Source organism: Equus asinus, chromosome 20, assembly GCF_041296235.1.
Source record: "Equus asinus isolate D_3611 breed Donkey chromosome 20, EquAss-T2T_v2, whole genome shotgun sequence".
Taxonomy (NCBI): Eukaryota; Metazoa; Chordata; class Mammalia; order Perissodactyla; family Equidae; genus Equus; species Equus asinus.
The window spans coordinates 85,816,261-85,837,443 of record NC_091809.1 but is presented as its reverse complement, the minus strand read 5'-3'; the positions used below and the strand labels follow the sequence as shown (position 1 = coordinate 85,837,443).

Below are 21,183 nucleotides of genomic sequence, written 5' to 3'. Positions count from 1 at the left end.
CAGCAGATGCCAAGGACCAAATCCTAAATTCCATGGGCAAGTACCAATAGGAGGTCAGAAAACTGGAAGAGTCACAAGAGCTCCCCAGAGGGTAGTTGGATCCAGCAGAATTCTTAGCCTTACTTCTGACTTTCAGGTATTGTCCACACCATCCTTGCGAGCAGAGCTTGATGTTGCCCTCAGTCGGGCCAGGAGGTTCACACCCAGAGACTTGCCTCACCTCTTATTGTGGCAGGGCCATGGGGCCCCAGAGCCCGCGCCTCAGCCTCAGCTTCTCAGTCTCCAGGCTGGGACTTCTGTTTCTGCTTCCATTCCTTCCAGGTAGGAAGCTCAGTAAACCAGGCCTGGCCTCGCAGGCTTTGGGCCTGTTCCTGGCGGGGGGTGGAGGGTCCCCCGCAACCCCCTCTCCACATGCTCTCTCTTCATTTCTCTCTTCACATCTGTGCTGGGAACAAGCTCTCTATCTGAGGGGTGTTGAAGAGGGTGATAGGAGACTTGCCCAGGTGGGGTGGAAGCAGTGAGGGGGGAGCTCCCAGAGATAGGGCTGGAAGAGCCAGGAGGGTCCGATCATGAAGGGCCTTGAATGCCAAACTGAGTTTGGGCTTTATCCAGCAGGCAATGGGGAGCCATCGAGTGATTTTAAGCAGCTACTGGCCTGGTCAGATTTGTGTGTTTAAAAGCCTGATCTCTCAGAAGGGTGGAGGATGGTGAGAGGCTGAGCCTGAGGCAGGGATGAGCAGAGAGGAGGCTGCTGCTGTTGTGGTCCACGTCAGGGAGGATGAGGCCTGAGCTGGAGGGGTGATTGAACATTAAGAGATGGGCAGGGTTTGGGCACTGGTTGGATCGCAGGGGCGGGGCAGGAGAAGCCAGATTTCTGGCTGAGGTCCCTGGGGGGTGCCGTTTGCAGAGGTGGGGAACAGAACAAGGAGCGGGTTTCAGAGCATGGTGGGAGGATATTAGTTTATATTTTGGATTTACAGAGTTTCGGGCGTCTATGGACATTGAGGAGTGGATTATATATATGGCTCTGGAGCTCAGGAGAAAAATCTAGGCTGAAGAAAAAGAAGAGGGCCGAGGACAAGATTCTGGGGAGCACCAATTAAGTGACAATGTGGTGTGTCACAAAAGCCTAGGGAAGAGAGTGTTTTCAGAAGAAAGGAATGGCCCATACTGTCAGAAGCTTTGAAGAAATCAAAGCTGCTCCACCTTGGTGAAGTGGAGACAGGTTTGAGAGACTGGAGGGGGCAGAGCAATGGGTTCAGAATGCCTGGGTGAGAGGCGGGCTCTTGTGGCCTATCTGGGCCGCTCTGGCATTTGTGGCAAGACAGGTAGCATCCAGGTCCTCGGGAAGGGAAAGGTGGGGAGGAAACCTGTCAGCCTTGCTCCAGAAGATGGTACCAATTCACTCCACACCCTTCACCTCCATCTCTGGAGGCAGGCCAGGGAGGAACCAGAACTGCAGCTAGAGGGACAGAGGGCAGCTATCAGGAGGATCGGTCAGACAGCTCTGAGAGAGTGAAGCCCCAGTCCTGTGCAGGTGTGGGCAGAAGCCCCTGAATTAGGGTCACAGGTGGACAACCCTTCCTACTGTCCCCCAGAGTGCTCAGGAGCTGAGGGCAGGCTAGCTCACAAGCTGTTCCGCGACCTCTTCGCCAACTACACAAGTGCCCTGAGACCTGTGGCAGACACAGACCAGGCTCTGAACGTGACCCTGGAGGTGACGCTGTCCCAGATCATCGACATGGTGCGTTGTGGTGGTTGCACAACTGTGGAGTGTGCCCTTAACAGTGACCAGGAATGGGGTGGGGGCCGCGGGGGTGAGAGGCTGGGATTATTCTCCAAACAACTCTTTTTTGTAAATGTTAGTATTAACGACAATAATAACAGCTACTAGCTGTTGGACCCTAACTGCTGGGTGCCCACAGTGTGCCTGACACTTTGCACACTTGAATCCCTGCCTAGCAGGGATGATCACCCATGTAACTGCAGAGGAAACTGAGGCCCAGAGAGGAGAAGAACCTGCCAAGGTCACACAGCAAGGTCAAGCCTGTGAGAACTGAACTCTGTGAACAAGTTGGGTTTCAGTACTGACCAGAGCTCTGTAGGTGAGCGTGCACAGATGCGGGAGGGTGTGCATATACATGTGTCCACATCTGTGCCCACTCCTGCCCCCCACCAGGACGAGCGGAACCAGGTGCTGACCCTGTACCTGTGGATCCGACAGGAGTGGACAGATGCCTACCTACGATGGGACCCGGATGCCTATGGTGGCCTGGATGCCATCCGCATCCCCAGCAGTCTCGTGTGGAGACCAGACATCGTACTCTATAACAAGTACTGCCTGCCTGGGACCCTCCCCTCCCCTCCCGGCCAGTCCTGTCTCTAGAGTTCCCTTGGCTCTAGATATGCACTGATCCCCCATTCCCGCATCTAACCTGGTTGCTGTGCTGCCCTGGAAGCTTTCCCCCAGGGCGGTCTAAGCTGCCAGAGGCTCACAGCCCCTCCCTGGTACCCCTACTTTAAGCTGTCCCAAGCCAACCCAGGCTGAATGTCTGCTGGGAATCCACGGTGCGGTCAAGGGCCAGTTCTGTACCTCTCGCAGAAAGGGTTCTGGGACACAAGTGCCTCTTGATGGCACACGGTACCCTTCCTGGCCGGCTCTGAGTCTCTCAGGGCTTCCAAGGGCCTGCCTAGGGATCTCCTCCCGGGCCTAGCCCTCCGAAGCATTCCTTTATGCCGCCTAAGCCAGTTTCCCAGACAACATATGGCTCTCTATATTTTCCCCCGGGGCCCCTCTCTGAGCTTTGCAGAAGACACCCAATGCAAGTCAGTGGGCCAACTAGTGCCAACTTTTGCAGAGGACTTTTTACGCTGCCCTGGGCGAGATCTGTGTCCTTTCTGGGCCTTTCAGGCGCCGCCCCCTCTAGGCCTCCAAAAGCACAGAGGGCCCTCTCTGTGCTCACTCCTGCCTCTGTGCCCCGGACCCCCTGAAGTCGCAGAACCCCTCCGGGGGACCGGCCGTGGCCCCCGTGGCCCCAGGGCTGCTGCTGGGCCCGCCGCCTCAAGGAGACCCCTCTACCCCGTCTGCCCGCAGGGCGGACGCGCAGCCGCCGGCCTCCGCCAGCACAAACGTGGTCCTGAGGCACGACGGCGCCGTGCGCTGGGACGCGCCGGCCATCACGCGCAGCTCGTGCCGCGTGGACGTGTCGGCCTTCCCGTTCGACGCGCAGCGCTGCGGCCTGACGTTCGGTTCGTGGACGCACGGCGGCCACCAGCTGGACGTTCGCCCGCGCGGCGCCGGCGCCAGCCTGGCCGACTTCGTGGAGAACGTGGAGTGGCGCGTGCTGGGCATGCCGGCGCGGCGGCGCGTGCTCACCTACGGCTGCTGCTCCGAGCCCTACCCCGACGTGACCTTCACGCTGCTGCTGCGCCGCCGCGCCGCCGCCTACGTGTGCAACCTGCTGCTGCCCTGCGTGCTCATCTCGCTGCTGGCGCCGCTCGCCTTCCACCTGCCCGCCGACTCGGGCGAGAAGGTGTCGCTCGGCGTCACCGTGCTGCTGGCGCTCACCGTCTTCCAGCTGCTCCTGGCCGAGAGCATGCCGCCGGCCGAGAGCGTGCCGCTCATCGGTGAGCCGCCGAGGGCGAGGCGCTCCCGGGACGCGCTGGCGGGGGGCGGGGGAGAGCCCGGCCCCTCCCCTCCCCGAGCCCGGCCCCGCCGGCCCGCGCCGGCCGGCCGATGGTTCCCGCCTGAGCGCGTGAGGGCGGCGCATCTTGGGAGCGTTCCTCGCTCTGAGATTGAGGGGCAAGGAGTCGGTCCCTTCCAGGGAGCACACCCCTCCCCTGACCAGCAGGGGCGGAAGGAGTAGGGCTTTCCTGCAGGGCTTGAGGGAGGAAGGCCGCAGTCCCCAGTGTCTGCTATCAGGCAGGACGTATTGGGTCCTCTCTGTGTGCCAGGCACTCTCCTAAGCGCTTCATGTTTATTAACTCAGGGAGGCATCACCGCAAACCTAGGAGGTAGGTTCCATTGTGATCCCACTTGGACAGAAGGGTCAGTAGCTTGCCCCAGGTCTTGCCCATCCTACTTGAGAGTGTGACTTTCCTGGCCTGTGGGTGAATGCAGTCTCCAGCAGCGAGCGGAGCCATTAGGGAGCAGGTAGCTTCTGAGAACCCACTTGTAGGAATTCGGGATGAGGAGACCTTGACCCCTACCTCCCTCCTGCTTCCATCTGTTGGGCTTGGAGGGTGCTGAGAGCTTCGTGGTGGGTGAGCTTGTTCCTGTGTGTGCCAAGGCCGCTGGGAAGCTCAGGCCCCCTAAGTTCTTGTTTGGGGCCCCAGCTCAGTCTCTCTCTTGCAGGGAAGTACTACATGGCCACTATGACCATGGTCACCTTCTCCACAGCACTCACCATCCTCATCATGAATCTGCATTACTGTGGTCCCAGTGCCCACCCAGTGCCAGCCTGGGCTCGGGCTCTCCTGCTGGGACGCCTGGCACGGGGCCTGTGTGTGCGAGAACGAGGGGAGCCCTGTGGGCAGTCTAGGCCACCAGAGTCACCTCCCAGCCCCCAGCCTCCTGAGGGAGGGGCTGGCCTCCCAGCAAGCCCTTGCCGCGAGCCGCAGTGTCTGTGCCATCAGGAAGCCCTGCTGCACCATGTAGCCACCATTGCCAACACCTTCCGTAGCCACCGGGCTGCCCAGCGCCGCCATGAGGACTGGAAGCGCCTGGCCCGTGTGATGGACCGCTTCTTCCTGGGCATCTTCTTCTCCATGGCCCTGGTCATGAGCCTCCTGGTGCTGGTGCAGGCCCTGTGAGTCTCAGGGGTCTGCTGCAGCCCCGGTACCTCCAGACAGGGACGGGAAGGCCAGGGGGTTATTGGCCCTCAGATGGGCCACCCAGTCTCTCCCCATGCACCTAAGAGTCTGGGACACTTCTGGGATCCTCTCTTCAGGATCAGTGCTGAGTTCACAAACCATGAGGGAGCACCTGTTGTCCACATACCCTAACCTCTGAGGGAAATCCAGAACTTGCTACTCCCCTAATTCCTAAAGAGGAGGACCTCGAAGAAGGGTCAAGATCCAAGCTCAGTCCTGGAGGCACAGAACTGTACTTGGATGCTGAGCGTTAGAGGTTTCAGTGGGAAAGTGCAGGTTATGTGAGAAACAGAACTGCCGCGTTTCCTGTCTGCTCTTCTTTCCTCTTTTGCTGCTGTTACAGGCACTTGGTGTTGCCTGTCCCTGCCTGGGGGCTCGGGGAGGGGACTGGGAATTCAGGACTCATGGTCTAGTTCCAGGGCAGGAGGCCACACCGGGATTTGGCCCCAGAACCCCAACTCATAATAAAGTAAGTGTGTGCCTATCACCTACTTGATGTCCTGACTTTCCCTTGGGGCCCGTGGTGGTGGAAGTTGGGGATCCAGGTTTGTCTCTCTAGAGACAGGAACTTAGGACTCATGGATCAGAGCAGAAATTACATCTTTGCTGAAGAAAATGACTAGATTTGACTGAGACCTTGGCAGAGGACCTGAAGCACTCTGCTCTCTCTGCTGTTCTGTGTTCTGTGGGGTTAGATGCAGTCCCCCCCACCCCCCCATTCCCACCCACTGACATTCGGAGAGCTCAAAAGTGTCCACAGTAGGGGAAATGCAGGGACAGCCATCCATGAAGTATTTGTTCCTTTTTTTTTTTTCTTGGTCATTTTTTGTTGTTTTGTTTGTTTGGGTTTTTTTGGTTGAAGATTAGCCCTAAGCTAACATCTGTACCAGTCTTCCTCTATTTTGTATGTGGGTAACCACCACAGCATGGCTGATGAGTGGTGTAGGTCCATGCCCAGGATCTGAACCCACAAACCCAGGCCACTCAAGTGGAGTACACAGAACTTACCCACTACACCACTGGGCCAGCCCCTGTTCCTTTCTGACTTTTACATGTTTCCCAACACCACCTCTGTGCCTCAGGCCCAGTCCCTGCCCTCAGGAAGCTCACAGTCTGACGTGGGAGACAGACGCAGACACGTGGTATAGAGAAGCCCCTGGGACTGGTGGGAGCACAGAGGCAGGGCTCCAGCCCAGCAGGGCGGGAGAGATCAGAGAAGGCTTCCTGGAGGGGCGAATAGGAGCCTTCCAGGTGCACATGAGAGGCATTTGAGTAACACCAGCAAATACCACAGCCAAGTGCTTTCCTCCCCAATTACCCGCCCCCCCAAACTAGTTTAATCTTCTGTCTCCAAGTGAGTTGTTGCCTGTCCTGGAGTCCCCCCACCTCTATTCAGCATCTCACTCCTACAGCCCTGGGAAAGGCTCAGTCCCAAATTCTCCTCCTCCTCCACCAGCAGGCCTGGCAGCTGCCAGAGAAGGTCCCAGAGTCACCTGCAGATGGAGTTACCATGGATCTTGGCTACACTTAAAGCGCACACGTGGCCGACATCCTCACATCGGGCAGAGGCGGTGGCAGGGCTGTCCAGTGTCTGAGGGGTCAGAGGCCTGTGCTCTCTGGAAAGGCCCCCACCACAAGGAACCAGAGCAGCAGCAGAAGTGACCAGAATGCAGAAGGGGGGCCCTGACCCATGGCTGCAGGGAAAACAGAGGCAGAGAGAGAGATTTAGGGCCAACGTGCTGCACACAAAGAAACAAGATGAAGAGAAACGAGCAGCCTGAGCTGGAAAGACTGATGGACAAAATGTGACAGGAGACAGGGATGAAAAGCGAGACTTCCAAGGGGAATGTCGACAGAGATGAAGAGACCGAGGAGAGCCCCAAGTCCCCTTCCCAGGTCATTAGGTCTATCCCCCTGCCTCCTCTTGACATGAATGAGGCACTGCAGGGTGGGATGAAGCGTGGGGCAGAGATCTGAGTGCGTCTAGTGATGCTGGTCTTTGCTCCTCTGCCCGAAGCCTGGAAGGAGAGGTGCTGGTGGACCAGAGGGGGAATTCCCGGACTTTTCCAGTGCTTGATATGACATGATCAGAACTCAGAGACGCTGGGTTGGAGGCAGGAGACCTGGCTTCTGGCCCTGACTCTGCCACTAACTCACTCTGTCACCTTGGGCAAGTCACTTCTGTTTCTGGCCTCCATTTACTATATAGTGAGGGAATACTGCCTGTTCCGCCCCCTTCCAATAGATAACTGTGCAGTCAGGATAAAATGAGGTGGTGTCTGGGGAGAGGTGGGGGCCAGCCTGGTGTGGTGGTTCAGAGTTTGGCTCTAGGGCCAGGCTGTCTGCTACACCGCCCACCCCTCCTCCCCCCACCACTAGCTGTGTGTGTAGGGCTGGTCACTTCACTTGTCTGTGCCTCAGTTCTGCCATCTGTAGAACAGGGGTGTTGCCGGTACATACACTGTTGGGTTGTGAGGATCCATGGCATTGTGTGCCTGGAACTCTGAGTTCTCTATGTCACGGAGAACCGTGGGAACAAAGTGGAGGCTGGGGCTGCTTCCTGCCCACTGTGCACAGAGCCCACGGGGGAGGGCTGGCTGCAGTTTCTTCCCTGGGAATGGCCTGTTCCAGTAGGTTCTCCTGGGAAAGCCTGTTCCCAGCTAGAGAAGTAGTGACCTAGGTGGGCCCTCGCACAGCAGGTGTTCAAGGGGAGAGAAGAGTCACAGCAGAAAGAGACCTGGTCTCATCTAGGCCAACAGGCTTCTTATACAGTCAGGGAAACCAAGACTCAGAAAGGAAATGGTTTGCCACAGGGAGAATTAGGCAGAGCCTGGAGGAGAGCCCAGGTCTCCGGCATCCAAGCCCTGGCCTCGACCTTGGAAGGGGGTCTGAAGGAGCCCTGAGGGCAGCAACAGAGACAGTGGGTCCTGCAGCTGCAGGAGGAGAAGGCCCCGGGGAGGACTCTGTGGAAACGGCCCTTCCCTTGTCACCTCAGTGCACCCCGGCTCTCTCTGGGGTCGGATCAGCCGCCTCCTGTGAGGGAGGGGCAGCCCAGACTGGGGGACAGGTGTGTCAGCTCACCCAACCACCACCCCCCATACTCAGATATACATCCTCTGGGAGAGGTTAGCAACCCCTACAGGTGTCTGCTTAAGAGGGTTTACTTTTTTTTGTTTTATTAAAAGGGGATTGTTTTCCTTATAAGAGGGACATCCAGGTGAGGGCCGCAACCCCAGGGCAGCCTGCTCATCCCCGAGCTGAGCCCCACGGATGCCCGCAGCCCTTACCTGAGTTATCCAGACGGCAGGGCCCAGACTTGCACTGTTTGTCTGTGGGGAAGAAATGGTAAAGAATCAAAGGCTCAATTTCTCTTGGGACAGGAAGGGACCCCAGAGCCCTGTGCTCCATCCCTGACTTGCTCTAGGAAAAGCTGGTGCATTTTCCCCTAACTCTGCTTCCTTATGGTGGGGCCTCCTGTGCCTGGGTTTGACTTGACCCGTGAGCAGTGGGGCCAGAAGGAAGCCCACCCTCAAAGCCAGGGCCCATTCTGGGTACCCCCCTGCTCCCGTGGCCTGTAGCTTCGCCTCCCTGCCTCACACACCTTCCCCTCTCCCTTGTCTATCCCAGCCAAGGACGGGCGAGTTGATGTTCCGTGCACATCCTCCTCATCTTCTGTCAACTCATGTACGCTCGTGATGTTGTCCAAGGTGGGAACTGGAGCCACAATGGACCTTCTCCTATTTTAGACGTGGTCCACAGTTCCAGCCAACAGTCTCCCTCGAACTGTGAAAACCGGGCCTCACAAGCCCCTGGGCATCGCTCAGCCAGGACAGCAGCCCACCGCCCCTCAGAGATTAAGAACCTGGGCCCATCTGCATGATTCCTCCTCTGGCCAGTCGTCGGGGGGATGGACCTGAAGAGTATCCGAGACCTGCCACAGCCTGGACTGGAACTTAGGGGCCCAGCACCCAACTGCTGTCTCACCGCCTCCACCCCCAGGCCCGCCTAGAGCACATGACAGCACAGGGTTTCTGTTAAGTGGAATAAACATGCTCCTCTTGGAAGCTAAGGTTGAGGCTCGTACTTATTTCTGGCAACAGTGGTCCAGGTGTAGGTAATATGGCTAGCAATGAATTCCCTTTCAGCTCCCAGCTGAGAGAAAAGCCTGACCAGGTCTGTTTGGCCCTCAAATGGCCAAAGACTCCCCGCCTTGGTCAGGAAACCCTCTTCAGCCTCCCAGCAGGCAGGTAGCCCGCTCTGGCAAAGATACCTCCGGGGATAAGAAGCGCACAACCTCAGAAGGTTATGTCTCCCCCTGGATGGAAGGGTGGAGGGGCTGGAGCGCAGGACTGGGTCCTCCTCACTGGTTGTTTTTAATATTTCTGTCTGTATCCCCTGAAAACAGGACGGGGAAGCCCACCTTCTGCATGGGGGCTGAGCCGCGTGTCCTGCTCACCTTTGATGTACTCACAGTTGTACGTGCTGCGCTTGCCCAGGGCCCGGAGGTAGATGCGGGCGGGGCCCTGGGCCGGTCTGCTGGCATTGATCACCTGGAAGGTCTCGAAGGGGGGGATCAGCACCTCCTCCTCCCCAGGGAAGAAGGAGTAGCCCTTGATGGGGGCCCCAAGGCAGGTCCAGATGCCAAAGAAGGTGTCCTCACCAAACTGCTGGGCTGCAACGTTCTGCAGGGATGCAGAGGCAAAGCCCCCCAGCCTGACGGTGGCCCCGGGCCCTGCTGGCTGGAAGCGCAGCCCGTGTACCCCGCGGAACACCTGGTGGCACCGGGGCAAACGCTGGCGCCTGCTCAGCAGCTGCAGGGCCTCCGTCAGCAGGAAATGGAGCGTCTTGAAGGAGAAGTGGTGGAGGTAGTGGGCCCGGGTGCGGCCCGCCTCGCGCACGGCAGCGTTGAACTCCTTGTGCAAGGGGCTGTTGGCTGTGTAGGCCAGGAGGGCCACCCCGTGCTCATCGCGGAAGCCGGGGGGCGGCGGGGGCAGACGGGTAGGGCTGAGGCCCCACTCTGGCCCCCAGGCCTGGCGTTCCCGCCATTGGCTGCTTGCCAGCGACCAGCCGTCAGCGTACACTTTGTTGGCCTGGAACTCCGTGTAGTTGAGATCCGGGAGGGCAGCCATCATGGCTGCCGCACAGCCAACGTACTGGTCGTCAAAGGAGGCTGGGGCCATGTCCAAGGGAGTTTCTTTAGAGAAGAGGTCTCGTCGTGTGATGCGGTGGCTCTGGGCCTGAGGGAGAGGGAGCAGCAAGGACCAAGAGAATGGGTCCCAGGAGAATGGGAGCCCTGTCATCCCACTTCCCCCTCCACTGAGCTGAGAAAGACACTAAGGGCCCCAAATGCACCTGGAGGGGAAGGAGATTGGGAACTACCACCTGTCAACTCCTGGAGACCAGAGTTTGGGGCTGTCCTCTCGGGCTGAGCGAGCCCCAAAGGAAGCATCCGGTAGAGTTCGGAAGAAGCCAACACTGAGGCATGGGGACAGTGGAGGATGACCATACCTGGAGCGCCTCCATGAGGCCCATGGACACAAGCAGCAGAGACAGCATCACAGGAGTCTGCATGTTGGAGGTGACCCTGGGCAAGTTACTGTCTCTCTTTGGGTCTCAGTTTCCTCATCTGGAAAATGGGAATGTTAATCTGTGCAGTTTAATAAACATTAGTTGACACCTAATCTGTACCACTCCCAGTGCTTGGCACACAGTCACATAGAAATGAAGGCTCAGGAGAGAGAGAGAGGGGACCCTTCTTGCTGGAAGGAACATGGAAGACTTCCTGGAGGAGGTGACATATTAACAGGGTCTTGCAGGATGAATAGGAGAATAAGGCTTCAATCAGTGGAGACTGGGAGAGAAAGATCAGAGTTTGGGGTGGGAAAGGAGTTTGCAGCAGCCAGAATGAGAAGATCAAAGGAGGTAGGAACTCTTAGGGTGTAGAGTGGAAGACATTTTGTCTGGTGTCGTGGAGCTTGCAGTGTGGGCAGAGTGGAAAGATTGGGGCCAATCCTGAAGGAGCTTGAATGAGAGATCTGGGCCTCAGCTTACAGGGGACGTGCGGCGGGAACAGGGCAGATCCAGGAGTGGTCAGCCGGTTGGGCTACAGCAGGACTCCAGGGACAGACTTAGAGCAGGGCTTGGGGATCCACAGGTTCCCCCCCCTCCCTGCAGTCCTGCTGCAAACTGAACCCTCTTCCTCGAGCCCTCAACTGCTCCCAGGGCAGGGACAGAGACCCCCAGCTGGGAGGGAAGAGCGACCTTGGAAGGGGGAGGACAGAGGGTCTCTGCTTCCGGGAGGGAAGTGGGAGGGAACCACAAGCCTCTTGCACCCATGGGTGGGTGCACTGAGGGCCCCAAGTAGCACCAAGAAGAAGGCGTCCCAGCTTGGGATCAGGATTGGAACGGAGAGTTTCTAAGTCAGGGCTGCTGCCGCTTTGTTTCCCTGTTTATTTTATTACAAAGTATCCCATGCTTGTTGTGGAAAAAAAAAGTGTGAGTGAATCACAAAGGCCAAGTCCCCTTTCTGCTTTCTCTCCGTCCACATCCCCCATCTGCCTCCCACCCAGGCCTGGGGGGGGGGGGGCGGGGGATGGTAACGGCACCCTTGGGGGCCTTTTCCTATGCACACGCAGATAATATAACATTTAAATAGACATACACACATAGTGTTCTGTATACAGCCTGGTTTTGTTTTTTATTGTGATTTTTTTTTCAAAAAGAAAAAGGGAACATGTTTACACATACATATTCTGTAACTTTTTTCCAGGAAACAATGTATCATGGGCCTCCTTCCACATCATACGTATACATCTAGCTTGTCCATTATAATGGCAGCGTGGAATTTCGTCGTATAGTTAAACAATAATTTATTTAATGATTTCCTTATTGATGGACACTTAGGTTTTTTCCTAATTTTTATATTACACATAATATTGCAGTGAACATCCATGTGTATAAATCCTTGTCTACTTGACTGCATATTTTTATTGGGAGGATACTGAGAAGTAAGATGCTATTTAAAGGATGTGAATATTGTTTGTTTTGTAGGTACTGCCAAGTTGCCATCCCCAGGGTACTGGTGCGCCCTCCCTCCAAGCGCCCAGGTCTTTGCCGACGCGGCATATTGTTGATCTCTCTTTAACTTTCGTTTAACTGGTGAGCACAAATGCTATCTACTTTTTAATTTACATCTCTGCTCACCAACAGGATCAATCATAACTTTAATTTTTAATATTTTAAAGTTTCAATTTTCTAAAAGGTAATGCATTTTCATCGTTAAAATGTCAGCAGTCCACAAGGCAGATGGTGAAACGTTTCTCCCTCCCTGATCCCAGCCCTGACCTCCTCTCCCCAGAGCCAACCAACGCGCCCTCTCCCTGCGTGTCCTCCCAGGGGTACGCTGTGCACATACGAGCAAGTGCACAGGTGTTTCTCTTTTTCTCCTTTGACACAAATGGCAATGCAGTCAGTGGTTCTCTGTCTTTGCAAATCTGATGAAAGCTGAAACCTCTCCTGAGAAACAGATACAGGCCCCTTCACACAAACATTACGTAAATTTCTGGTGGATATGCCTCTGTCCTCAGTCTCACTCAGGTTAAGCATTCCTGCTCCATAATCCTCTCCGACTCTTGGTGGGGCTAAGTTTTGATAGTTCAATGACTTTAAGATACTAGGACTCTCTGTGTCTATAATTTTATGAGTCTCCAAATCTAAGAGCCTGTGATTGCCAATATATAATTTAAATTGAAGCATGAGCTTCTCTGGCTAATGGGGTTAGCGGCAGTTTTTCTCAAACTCAACGTGTCCCAAACTGAACTCATTCTCTTCTCTCCCTCAAACCCTGCTTACTCGTTTATTCAACAAAAAATTCTTGAGCATCTGTAATGTGTCAGGCACTGAGGATAAAATTATGAGCAGCGACAACAGCAACAAAACCCACATCCCTGCTTCTGTAAGCTCCTTCGAGGTGGGGATGGAGTTAGAGTGGGTAATTCAAGCAGCATGTGATGTGTGCGACCAAAGGAACCGAAAGAGCCCAAATGAGATCTGTGCCAGGAGTGGGGTCTCAATGACGAGCTGACCAGAGGAGGTGCAGTGGACATAGAATTGAAAATGACGTCACAGGGGGGTGTGTAGCATGAGACACAGCTCCCCAATTCCAAGAGGGAATGCTAATTATACCCAAGTCCTTGTGTCTGGGTCTGCTTTGGGGGGAACCCAAGCCAAGAGAGAGGATTTTCTCTTATGGGCACAAACCATCAGAATGTGGCCCAGACTCTTCCTTCAGCCTGGACCCCAGAATGAGCACGTGAGGACAGACCTGAGCCCAGCCGGCAACAAGGAGGAGGCCAGCTGAGGCAGCCCAGCAGCCTGAGCACAGCTGCCCAGCCAAGCCCGCTTTAGGTTAGCCAACCGACGGTCAACCTGGAGACCCACCAGCACAAGAAGAAATGCTCCCATGCCGCTGAGATTCTGTGGCACACAGTAAGTGGTTATGCAGCAAAAACTCAGTAGGCCAACTGGATCTCCTACTGCCTCCCCACTGCCCTGTTTCTGTCGCCCTCTTTGCCCTGAGAGACAAGGCAGTAAAAGAGATAGATCAGAGGCTGGGGATGGGCAAGGAGGACGATGAAGTCAGACTGAGGACATTAGATCATGTGGTCTGACTAAGGCAATGGCAGTGAGGATGGACTCAGAGTTACTGGGTAGAATTTACTGGGCTTGCTGTCTGGTGGGATATAGGGGATGACAGAGAAGGGAAAATCAAGGATGACACCCAGGTTTCCATGTCCTAGGCTGGAAACACAGAGCGGGAGAAGATGTTAAAAGCTCTTCTTGCTCATCCCAGGATGTAGTAGATGCTCCATAAAAAATGTATTTCGGGGGCCAGCCCTGTGGAGCAGCGGTTAAGTTCACACATTCCGCTTCTCCGTGGCGCGGCGTTTGCTGGTTCCGATCCCAGGTGCGGACATGGCACCGCTTGGCAGGCCATGCTGTGGTAGGCGTCCCACGTATAAAGTAGAGGGAGATGGGCACGGACGTTAGCTCGGGGCCAGTCTTCCTCAGCAAAAAGAGGAGGATTGGCAATAGTTAGCTCAGGGCTAATCTTCCTCAAAACAAAAAAAATGTATTGCATGAATGATCAGGTTTGGAGGGGAAAAGGTGAGTTCAGTTTGACACAGGTGGACTTTCCAGATGTCCACGAGGTAGCAGAATGGATAGTAAGAAGAGATATTTGAGAGGCAGAGGTGTATTGAGTCAAGGAAGAGAGAGATCCCCAGGGAAAGTAGAAAGGGAGGACTGAGAAGTGAAGAGAGGCTGCGTGAAACCAAAGCGCAGGCAGAGTGAGATGTCTCCTTAGGTTTCTAGAGGCTTCTCACTTCTGACCCTTGGGTCCTGTGAGATACCCTGATAGCCCTGTGATAAATTCCCCTCAGACTTGATCTGGCTCAGAGGGGGGCCTGTTAACCTGCTATCTGAGGAGTCTCCTCTCATATGCTATCCCCATTGTGCACCCGGTCACCCAGGATAGCCACTTGGGGATCCCTTCGTTTGATCTTCATCAGACATTAAGTTAGCTGACAATGAATGCTGGGCACAATACGGGTCCATCCTAGATGCTGCCCCCTTTCCCCATGCCCCCCTCCCTGACGTGGCTCAGGTGTGCCGTGCCTCCTCGCTGGCCTCCCTGCCTCCACTGTCACCCTGCTGAGCGGCCCTCCCCCGGGGCCTGGGAGCAGCGTTTCTAAAGCACAGCTAGTCAAGTTCCTCACCTGCTTAAAAACCCTCCGTGCCAAAGCTGACTGGACGAAATATCTCAAAATACAGAGTGAAAATACAGAGATGAAAATTATGAGGGAAGAGATGAGAACACACCTAGAAGAAAAAGTAAAAAGACAAAACAAACATTCACTTGACACCTCGGGACAGAGTCCAACCTCCTCATGCTGGCGTTTGCGGCCCTCTGTGACCTGGCCCTCCACGACCTCCTCTGCCTCGTGCCCCACCGCCCCTGCTTTGCTTCTACAGTACAGAGCACAGTGCCAGGCGAGGGTCCCCTGTCTCTCTCCCTGTGGCTCTGCACACTGCATCTGCTGGGGATGCCCTTCTCCTGTACCCCCTCTTCAAGGCTTCGCTCAGGGGTTGCCTCCTCCAGGAAGCCCTCTGACTCCTCTGGGCTCCTCTATCACCCTGTGCTTTCCTCTGTCACTGTCCTAATCATACTGTGTTGCCCTTAAGTGTGTGGCTCCCCTCCTGGCCTGTGAGTTCCTTGAGGGGAGGGACAAGCTATGACCCGTTCTATGTCCCCAGAGCTCAGCCCACAGCCAGGCACAGGTGAGGCCTCTGGGAATGTTTGCTGAGTCTAAGAGGTTTCTGGGTGCAGCTAATAATGTAGACCCCTGAGAGCAGGTGGACTGATGACTTTGGTGACCAGTGTTGGGCGAAATGGGGTGAGGGCCAGAGTGACGGGGAGGGCGTGGGAGTCGAGGAAGTAGGGGCACTGGGCAACCCCTTTTCATATCCCGGCTGCCCTTCTGTCCCTCCTCTTGTCCCACTCAGGGCACTTCTCTTGTCAGGTGCCCCTCATCCAGGCCCCTCTGAACATTCCCTTTTGGGGATGTGACTCAAATCTCTCCCCAGGGATCCCCAAATTTCCCAATGGCCCCAAAGCCCCTAGGTACCCCAAACCTCTCTGTCAAAGGTGGTATGGTCTGAATGTTTGTGTCCCCTCCCAAACTCGTATGTTGAAATCCTAACTCCCAGTGTGGTGGTATTAGAAGGTGGGGCCTTTGGGAAATGATTAGTTCATGAGGGTGGAGCCCTCCTGAATGGGATTAGTGTTCTTATAAAAGAGACCCCAGAGAGCTCCCTAGCCCCTGCCACCGTATGAGGACACAGTGAGAAGGTGCTGGCTACGATCCAGGAAGGGGGCCCTCACCCGACCATGCTAGCACCCTGACCTTGTACTTCCAACATCCAGTGATGTGGGAAATAAGAGTTTGTCGATTATAAGTTGCCCAGTCTGTGGGATTTTGTTATGGCAGCCAGAACAGACTAAGAAAATGTTCCCTGACACTTTTCCTAATGACTCCTAAAACTCTACCATTAATACCCCAAATTTCCCCTAAAAAAATCCTCTTTCCCTGTGGTGCCTGGGAGGAGGTGGTGTGCCCCTTACCTAGGCCTTCTCCACGGCGGGGAAGCTGGTGTTGGTCTCCCGCGATGGGCCCAGGGGGAGGGGGAGGGCAGGTTTCTCCTTTATACCATCCATCCCCCACCGCTTGAACCTCCCCCACACAGCTGTCAGAAATGTGACACTCCCCTGTCTATTTCTGGATGTCTCCTCAAGGTTCAGGAACACTAGCCTCTGCCCGATCCGCCCTGAGCCAGGGCTCTTCCCGTGAAAAAGGGGATCCCTGGAGCCAGAGAGAAGGTGGGCCAAGGCATCGAGGGTCCAGGCTGGAACCACTGCCTCCCCCTGGATGTGGTGCTGTGCTCAGCACCCCCAACCTCAGAGAGCACGTCTTTACATTTTGTTCCTTTCACGTAAGCACGTGGACTCACCCAAGGGGAAGGAGAGATTCCCAGGTTAAGGGGACTGGGTCAGGGCCCCAGCTCCAGCACTGAGTTGGCGGGTGATCCTGGAGAACTTTCTGCCTCGCTCGGGACCTCTGTTCAATGACTAGATTTGACTCTGTCTCTTGGGGCTTTTCTTGAGGTTCCAGGTGTTGGGATGGAAGAAGCAATTCTCCAAAGCCACATGGTGGCAGAGAGGACAAAGCCATGATCCCAGTAGACCTGGTCCTGGGACTGTCCCAGGAGACCCAGCTGTCCCAGATGGTATCCAGTTCCAGCAACCGCAAACGCTCAGGTCCCTTCAGGGAGCAAGGCAAGCAGGCGATGTCGGCAAGATGCTGTTTTTCACAATAATGGTGAACAGTAGAGTGACTCCTGATTTTCTATCTGGGAGACCTCGGGGGAAGGGGGTGAAAGAACTCGTCTGGAAGCTGTTTGCCTGGCAAGCACTCTGGTTTTCTGGGATGTCACTCTCCCCGACCCCGGCCCCACCCCCCAGCCCGGACACAGTTTGTCTTCCTTTTTGGTCTTCAGGAAGGCTTTTTAGAGAAAGCAGGATTCTAGTTGAAGGAAATTCTTTATTTGGCTGGCAGTCTGGGGGACTGGGGAAGAGGGATGGGGTAAATGAATGAGCCAGACCAGGATGGAGCCTGGGGTAAGTCTCACCTCCCACGCCCACCTCTGCCCGGCAGCATCTCTTAAATCTTGACATTCAGAATCCCCAACTCCTCCGGCCGCTCTGGGGACGTCACCCTCCCACCCCAGAGGCTCAGGCTGTCAGAAAGATCTTCCCAGAGCTGCTGACTGACTCCTCAGCTGGCCCCTTCTCCCGTTACTTCTGATTGGGCATCCAAAACTCAGAGCCAGGTTATTTATAGACAAGCCCACAGGCGGGAGGGGAAAGGCTAGTGTTTACAAACATGGGTCACCTGATTCTGAGAGGTCCAGGGAGAGAGGGTCTGGGGAGGGGATGGGGCTGGACCCTAAGGATCCGAAACAGAGAGTCTGCGAGTGGTCGGACCCTACTGAAGGGAAGGGGCGCAAAGAGAAGGGAGGGGGGCGGGGGCGGCTCAGATGCCGGACCCAATGCGTGGGCCATATGCAAATTGCATGCAAATCAGCGAGAGCAGAAGCTGTGACCTCTCGGCGGCGGGACCCTCGGGGGGCTCCCAGGCCAAGTGGTCTGGGGGCCGGGCACCTCGGGTCGGGCCCACCTGAGGGAGAGGCCGAGTTTACAAGCCCGCTTCCCTAACCCTGGTCTGGCTCGGAGTCAAAGAGGGTCCGGGAGAAAGAGCTCGCCGTCCTCGGGAAGGGGGTCACGCCCCTCACCCCTTCCCCCGCCGCTCCCGCCCCCACCTCAGTGTCCGTTGTTGGGAAGAGAGGTGTCGGGTTGCCGCCGCGGGGGCTATAGTTAGCCGCGGACTTTGTTTATCTGGGACTCCGGGGACATCGCAGCGCCCGCCCAGACTGGAGCCCCGCGCCTCCTCGCTCCTTCCCGCTCTCCGCCTCCGCTACCTCCTGGTGGGTCCCCGGCCCCCGCCCCCTCCCCTCTCCAAGCTGAGCCAAATTACGGCTCCACCTTGACCGTTGCAAGAAAGTCCCCGGGCAGAAGACGCGGAGCCTGGGGGCGTCTGGGAGTCTGGGGAGCGGAGACCTGGGGATGCGCTCCTGCCGGTAGACCATCAACTCCAAGCCCCGCCCACCCCCTTAGGCGCGCCCTTGGCCCCGCCCACGCCCCGCCTGGACCCGGGGTCCTGGACCAGGGACCCCCTCCACCGCAGAAGGCGGCCAGCTCTGGTCAAGACTCACCACCGCTGGTCCCACCCTCATCTGCACCTCGCCCTCCTGAGTCTCCCCTAGGAATGATGCTGGCAGCTCTGCTGATCGCTCTCGGCGGCCTCAGTCTGCACACCCTCTGGCAGGTAACTGGGGGAATCATCCCCTGCCACAAAGGGAACAGTACGAGGGCAGACCCTGAGGAGGTGGACTGGCGGAGTGACTCCTCAAAAATCTCTCCCAGGGACTTTTCTCTAGGATCCCAGTCCTCTTAAACCTCTTCCTCTCAGGAACCTCCATCCTTGCGCGGGTTGCGGTGGGGTGGGGCAGATTCCCATTCCCTCTCCCAGAACGCCCACCTCCACCCACCTGTCCTCCTGGTGTCTTCCTTCCTTCACATCGTCGCTCCTGAGCGACTCCCCTCACCTTTCTCCTCCCCACTTCCCACCTCCCACCACAGGCCCGGCCCAGGCAAACCCTCCTGCAGCCCCGCCAAGACCAGGGCTCCTCCCCACTCCCACCCCAGGTTTGGCCTCTATCCAGGAGAGGACTCAGGAGTCTCACAGCTGACAATGACTTGGTGTGGTGGCTGAGCACCTGCGTGAGAGGGAAAGAGTGTGAAGATGGGGTAGGCATCAGGTCATCCGGCATTGGCTGCATGTTGGTATAGCACCTGCATACTGAGGCTTAGAGCCAGAACAGAGCTGGCAAGTCATCTAGCCCCGCTTTCCACAGAGTGCAGGAACCTCGCAAATGACAAAATGACCCCTTTTAGTTTGTACAGAAGTGAGGATCTAGATGCCATCCTCACAGTAACCCTGTGAGGTTGGAAGTGTCCTCACTTTGTAGCTGGAGAACCTGAAGCCCAGAAGAGATAAGAGACTTGCCCAAGATCCCACAGCTTGTAGGTGGTGAAGTCGGGATTTGAACCCATGTCTGTCTGACTCCAGTACTGTGTTATTTAAGCCCTTGAACTTAATTGCCAAATTGTGTACACCAGATATTTGGGCACAGAAGAGAGATTCTGTGTTTCTAAACTGATCTGCTACCAGGACCCCTGTCCAGTGCTCTGAAATTTTTGCCTTTCCTGTGTGGCTCCTCTCTTCCTTACCTCCATAGGCTCAGGCTGTTCCCATCCTGCCCCTGGGCCTGGCTCCAGACACCTTTGATGATGCCTATGTGGGCTGCGCGGAGGAGATGGAGGAGAAGGCAGCCTTTCTGCTAAAGGAGGAGATGGCCCGCCACGCCTTGCTGCGGGAGTCCTGGGAGGCAGCCCAGGAGGCCTGGGAGCACAGGCGTCGAGGGCTCGCCCTGCCCCCTGGCTTCAAAGCCCAGCATGGAATCGCTGTCATGGTCTACACCAACTCATCTAACACTCTGTACTGGGAGCTGAACCAGGCCGTGCGGACAGGCGGTGGCTCCCGGGAGTCCTACATGAGGCACTTCCCTTTCAAGGCTCTGCATTTCTACCTGACCCGGGCCCTGCAGCTGCTGCGGGACGGTGGGGGGTGCCACAGAGGATCTGGGGAGGTGGCGTTCCGAGGCATGGGCACCCTTCGCTTTGAACCCAAGAGGCTGGGGGACTCTATCCGCTTGGGCCAGTTTTCCTCCAGCTCCCTGGATGAGGCGGTGGCCCGAAGATTTGGTAATGCCACCTTCTTCTCTCTAAGGACTTGCTTCGGGGCCCCTATCCATGCCCTGTCTGTCTTCCCCAAGGAGCGTGAGGTGCTGATCCCCCCCTATGAAGTCTTCTTGGTCACCAGGTTCTCCCAGGATGGAGCTCAGAGCCTAGTGACTCTCCAGAGCTATAATCAGACCTGCAGCCACTTTAACTGCGCCTATCTGGGTGGTGAGCTGTGCATGAGGGAAGCAGGACTGGCTGGTTGGGTGAAATGAGCCAGGACATCCCTACACAATCCCCAGGGCCTTCAGGAGATCCACTTGGTTAATGGGGAAGTTGAGGGCTAGAAGTCAGCTGGAGCTATTGTTCTCTGTGTCTCAGGTTCTTCCGGCTCTTAGAAGGTCCTATAAGTGTTTCCAGATCTGTGATTATTTTCAGATGATTCTGTAAATGTTCTTGAAAGGTTCCAACTGCTATCCAGCCTAATAGATGAAAGGAACCTGGCTAAGGAGGTCACCAAGCAGAGGAAGGTGACAGGAGTGCCGCTTCAGATCCCAGGAGGCCCAGGGCCTAATGGGGTTGACAGGATACAGATGTGCTATTCCCAAGTGCTGAGGCCGGGATAGGATGGAGGAGGGACTGGGGCTAGGGTGGGGGCAGGGATGGATAGGCAATCTGGAAGATTTCCTGGGGGAAGGAGGAGGAAGGGAAGTCAGAAGTTTGCATTTAGAAGAAGGGAAAGATGGATTGAGAAGGGGAATGGCCTGTGCCAGGGAAAGTGTGATGTGAGGGTCTGTCTCCATGGAGGCCTCACCATGCTGTCTATTGCAGGGGAGAAGAAGCGGGGCTGTGTGTCTGTACCAAGTGAGTCACCCTCCTGCCCCCTCCCTTGGCTGCCTCCGCTCCCTGCCACCCCTCCCGGCCCCTGCCCTGCTCACCCTTCACTTCCTTTTCTTCTCTCTCCAGCAGGGGGGCAGCCAGACTCATCCTCCAATGGGAACTTCTCTCTGCTTCCCTGGAAGACCCTGCTCTTGGCCCCTGGGGGGTTCCTGCTCTCAGGAGCTGGGCCCTGAAAGTCCAATGCCTGCCGCTCAGGAGTCCTGGGAACTGGCGACCTTCATCTGAAGAAGGGGGTTTCGAACAGCCTCGAGAAGCAAAGACACGGTTTCGGACCCAGCCCTAGCAGCCATCTCCCCAATCAGGAAGTGGGGGGGATCTGAGGCCATGGCAGGGTGGAGGGAGGCCCCCTATGTGGTGGGGACCCCCTAGGACAAGCAAGGGTAGTACTGTGATGGCTACTTGATTAAACAGTGTTGCAGTGTGGTGACATGAAA

The 21,183-nt window shown here is 56.3% G+C and overlaps 3 protein-coding genes and 1 long non-coding RNA gene across 21 annotated transcripts; 2 read left to right on the top strand and 2 right to left on the bottom strand.

The window, feature by feature from the left end:
- The first annotated feature begins 569 nt into the window (after positions 1–569).
- Positions 570–4,964, top strand: CHRNA10 (cholinergic receptor nicotinic alpha 10 subunit). The gene is made up of 5 exons (XM_070491516.1): positions 570–658; positions 1,528–1,744; positions 2,180–2,334; positions 3,095–3,627; positions 4,355–4,964. The coding sequence occupies exons 1-5, from the start codon at positions 570–572 to the stop codon at positions 4,810–4,812; spliced, it is 1,452 nt and encodes a 483-aa protein (XP_070347617.1). The 3' UTR covers positions 4,813–4,964.
- Positions 4,965–6,015: 1,051 nt separating this feature from the next.
- On the bottom strand, positions 6,016–16,171 carry ART1 (ADP-ribosyltransferase 1). Of its 4 annotated transcripts, none has more exons than XM_044752869.2 (6): positions 16,055–16,171; positions 14,649–14,751; positions 10,381–10,498; positions 9,329–10,109; positions 8,160–8,201; positions 6,016–6,566 (listed from the first exon to the last, which is right to left on the bottom strand). In XM_044752869.2, the coding sequence occupies exons 3-6, from the start codon at positions 10,441–10,443 to the stop codon at positions 6,472–6,474; spliced, it is 981 nt and encodes a 326-aa protein (XP_044608804.2). In that variant the 5' UTR covers positions 10,444–10,498; positions 14,649–14,751; positions 16,055–16,171; the 3' UTR covers positions 6,016–6,471. The 4 variants fall into 4 exon arrangements, with proteins under 4 accessions (XP_044608804.2, XP_044608807.2, XP_044608806.2 ...); XM_044752872.2 differs by having other exon boundaries at positions 9,344–10,109; XM_044752871.2 differs by lacking the exon at positions 14,649–14,751 and having other exon boundaries at positions 16,055–16,166.
- A 66-nt stretch (positions 16,172–16,237) lies between these two features.
- ART5 (ADP-ribosyltransferase 5) lies at positions 16,238–21,183 on the top strand. 15 transcript variants are annotated; one of them, XM_070490821.1, is made up of 8 exons: positions 16,239–16,422; positions 16,602–16,765; positions 18,164–18,374; positions 18,689–18,856; positions 19,348–19,667; positions 19,899–20,077; positions 20,681–20,713; positions 20,816–21,183. In XM_070490821.1, the coding sequence occupies exons 3-8, from the start codon at positions 18,315–18,317 to the stop codon at positions 20,920–20,922; spliced, it is 867 nt and encodes a 288-aa protein (XP_070346922.1). In that variant the 5' UTR covers positions 16,239–16,422; positions 16,602–16,765; positions 18,164–18,314; the 3' UTR covers positions 20,923–21,183. The 15 variants fall into 15 exon arrangements, with proteins under 15 accessions (XP_070346921.1, XP_070346922.1, XP_070346920.1 ...); XM_070490820.1 differs by lacking the exon at positions 19,899–20,077 and having other exon boundaries at positions 16,238–16,422; positions 19,348–19,873; positions 20,819–21,183; XM_070490819.1 differs by lacking the exon at positions 19,899–20,077 and having other exon boundaries at positions 19,348–19,873.
- LOC139041137 (uncharacterized) lies at positions 16,596–17,243 on the bottom strand. The gene is made up of 2 exons (XR_011495832.1): positions 17,119–17,243; positions 16,596–16,751 (listed from the first exon to the last, which is right to left on the bottom strand). It is a non-coding gene; the product is annotated as an uncharacterized lncRNA (long non-coding RNA).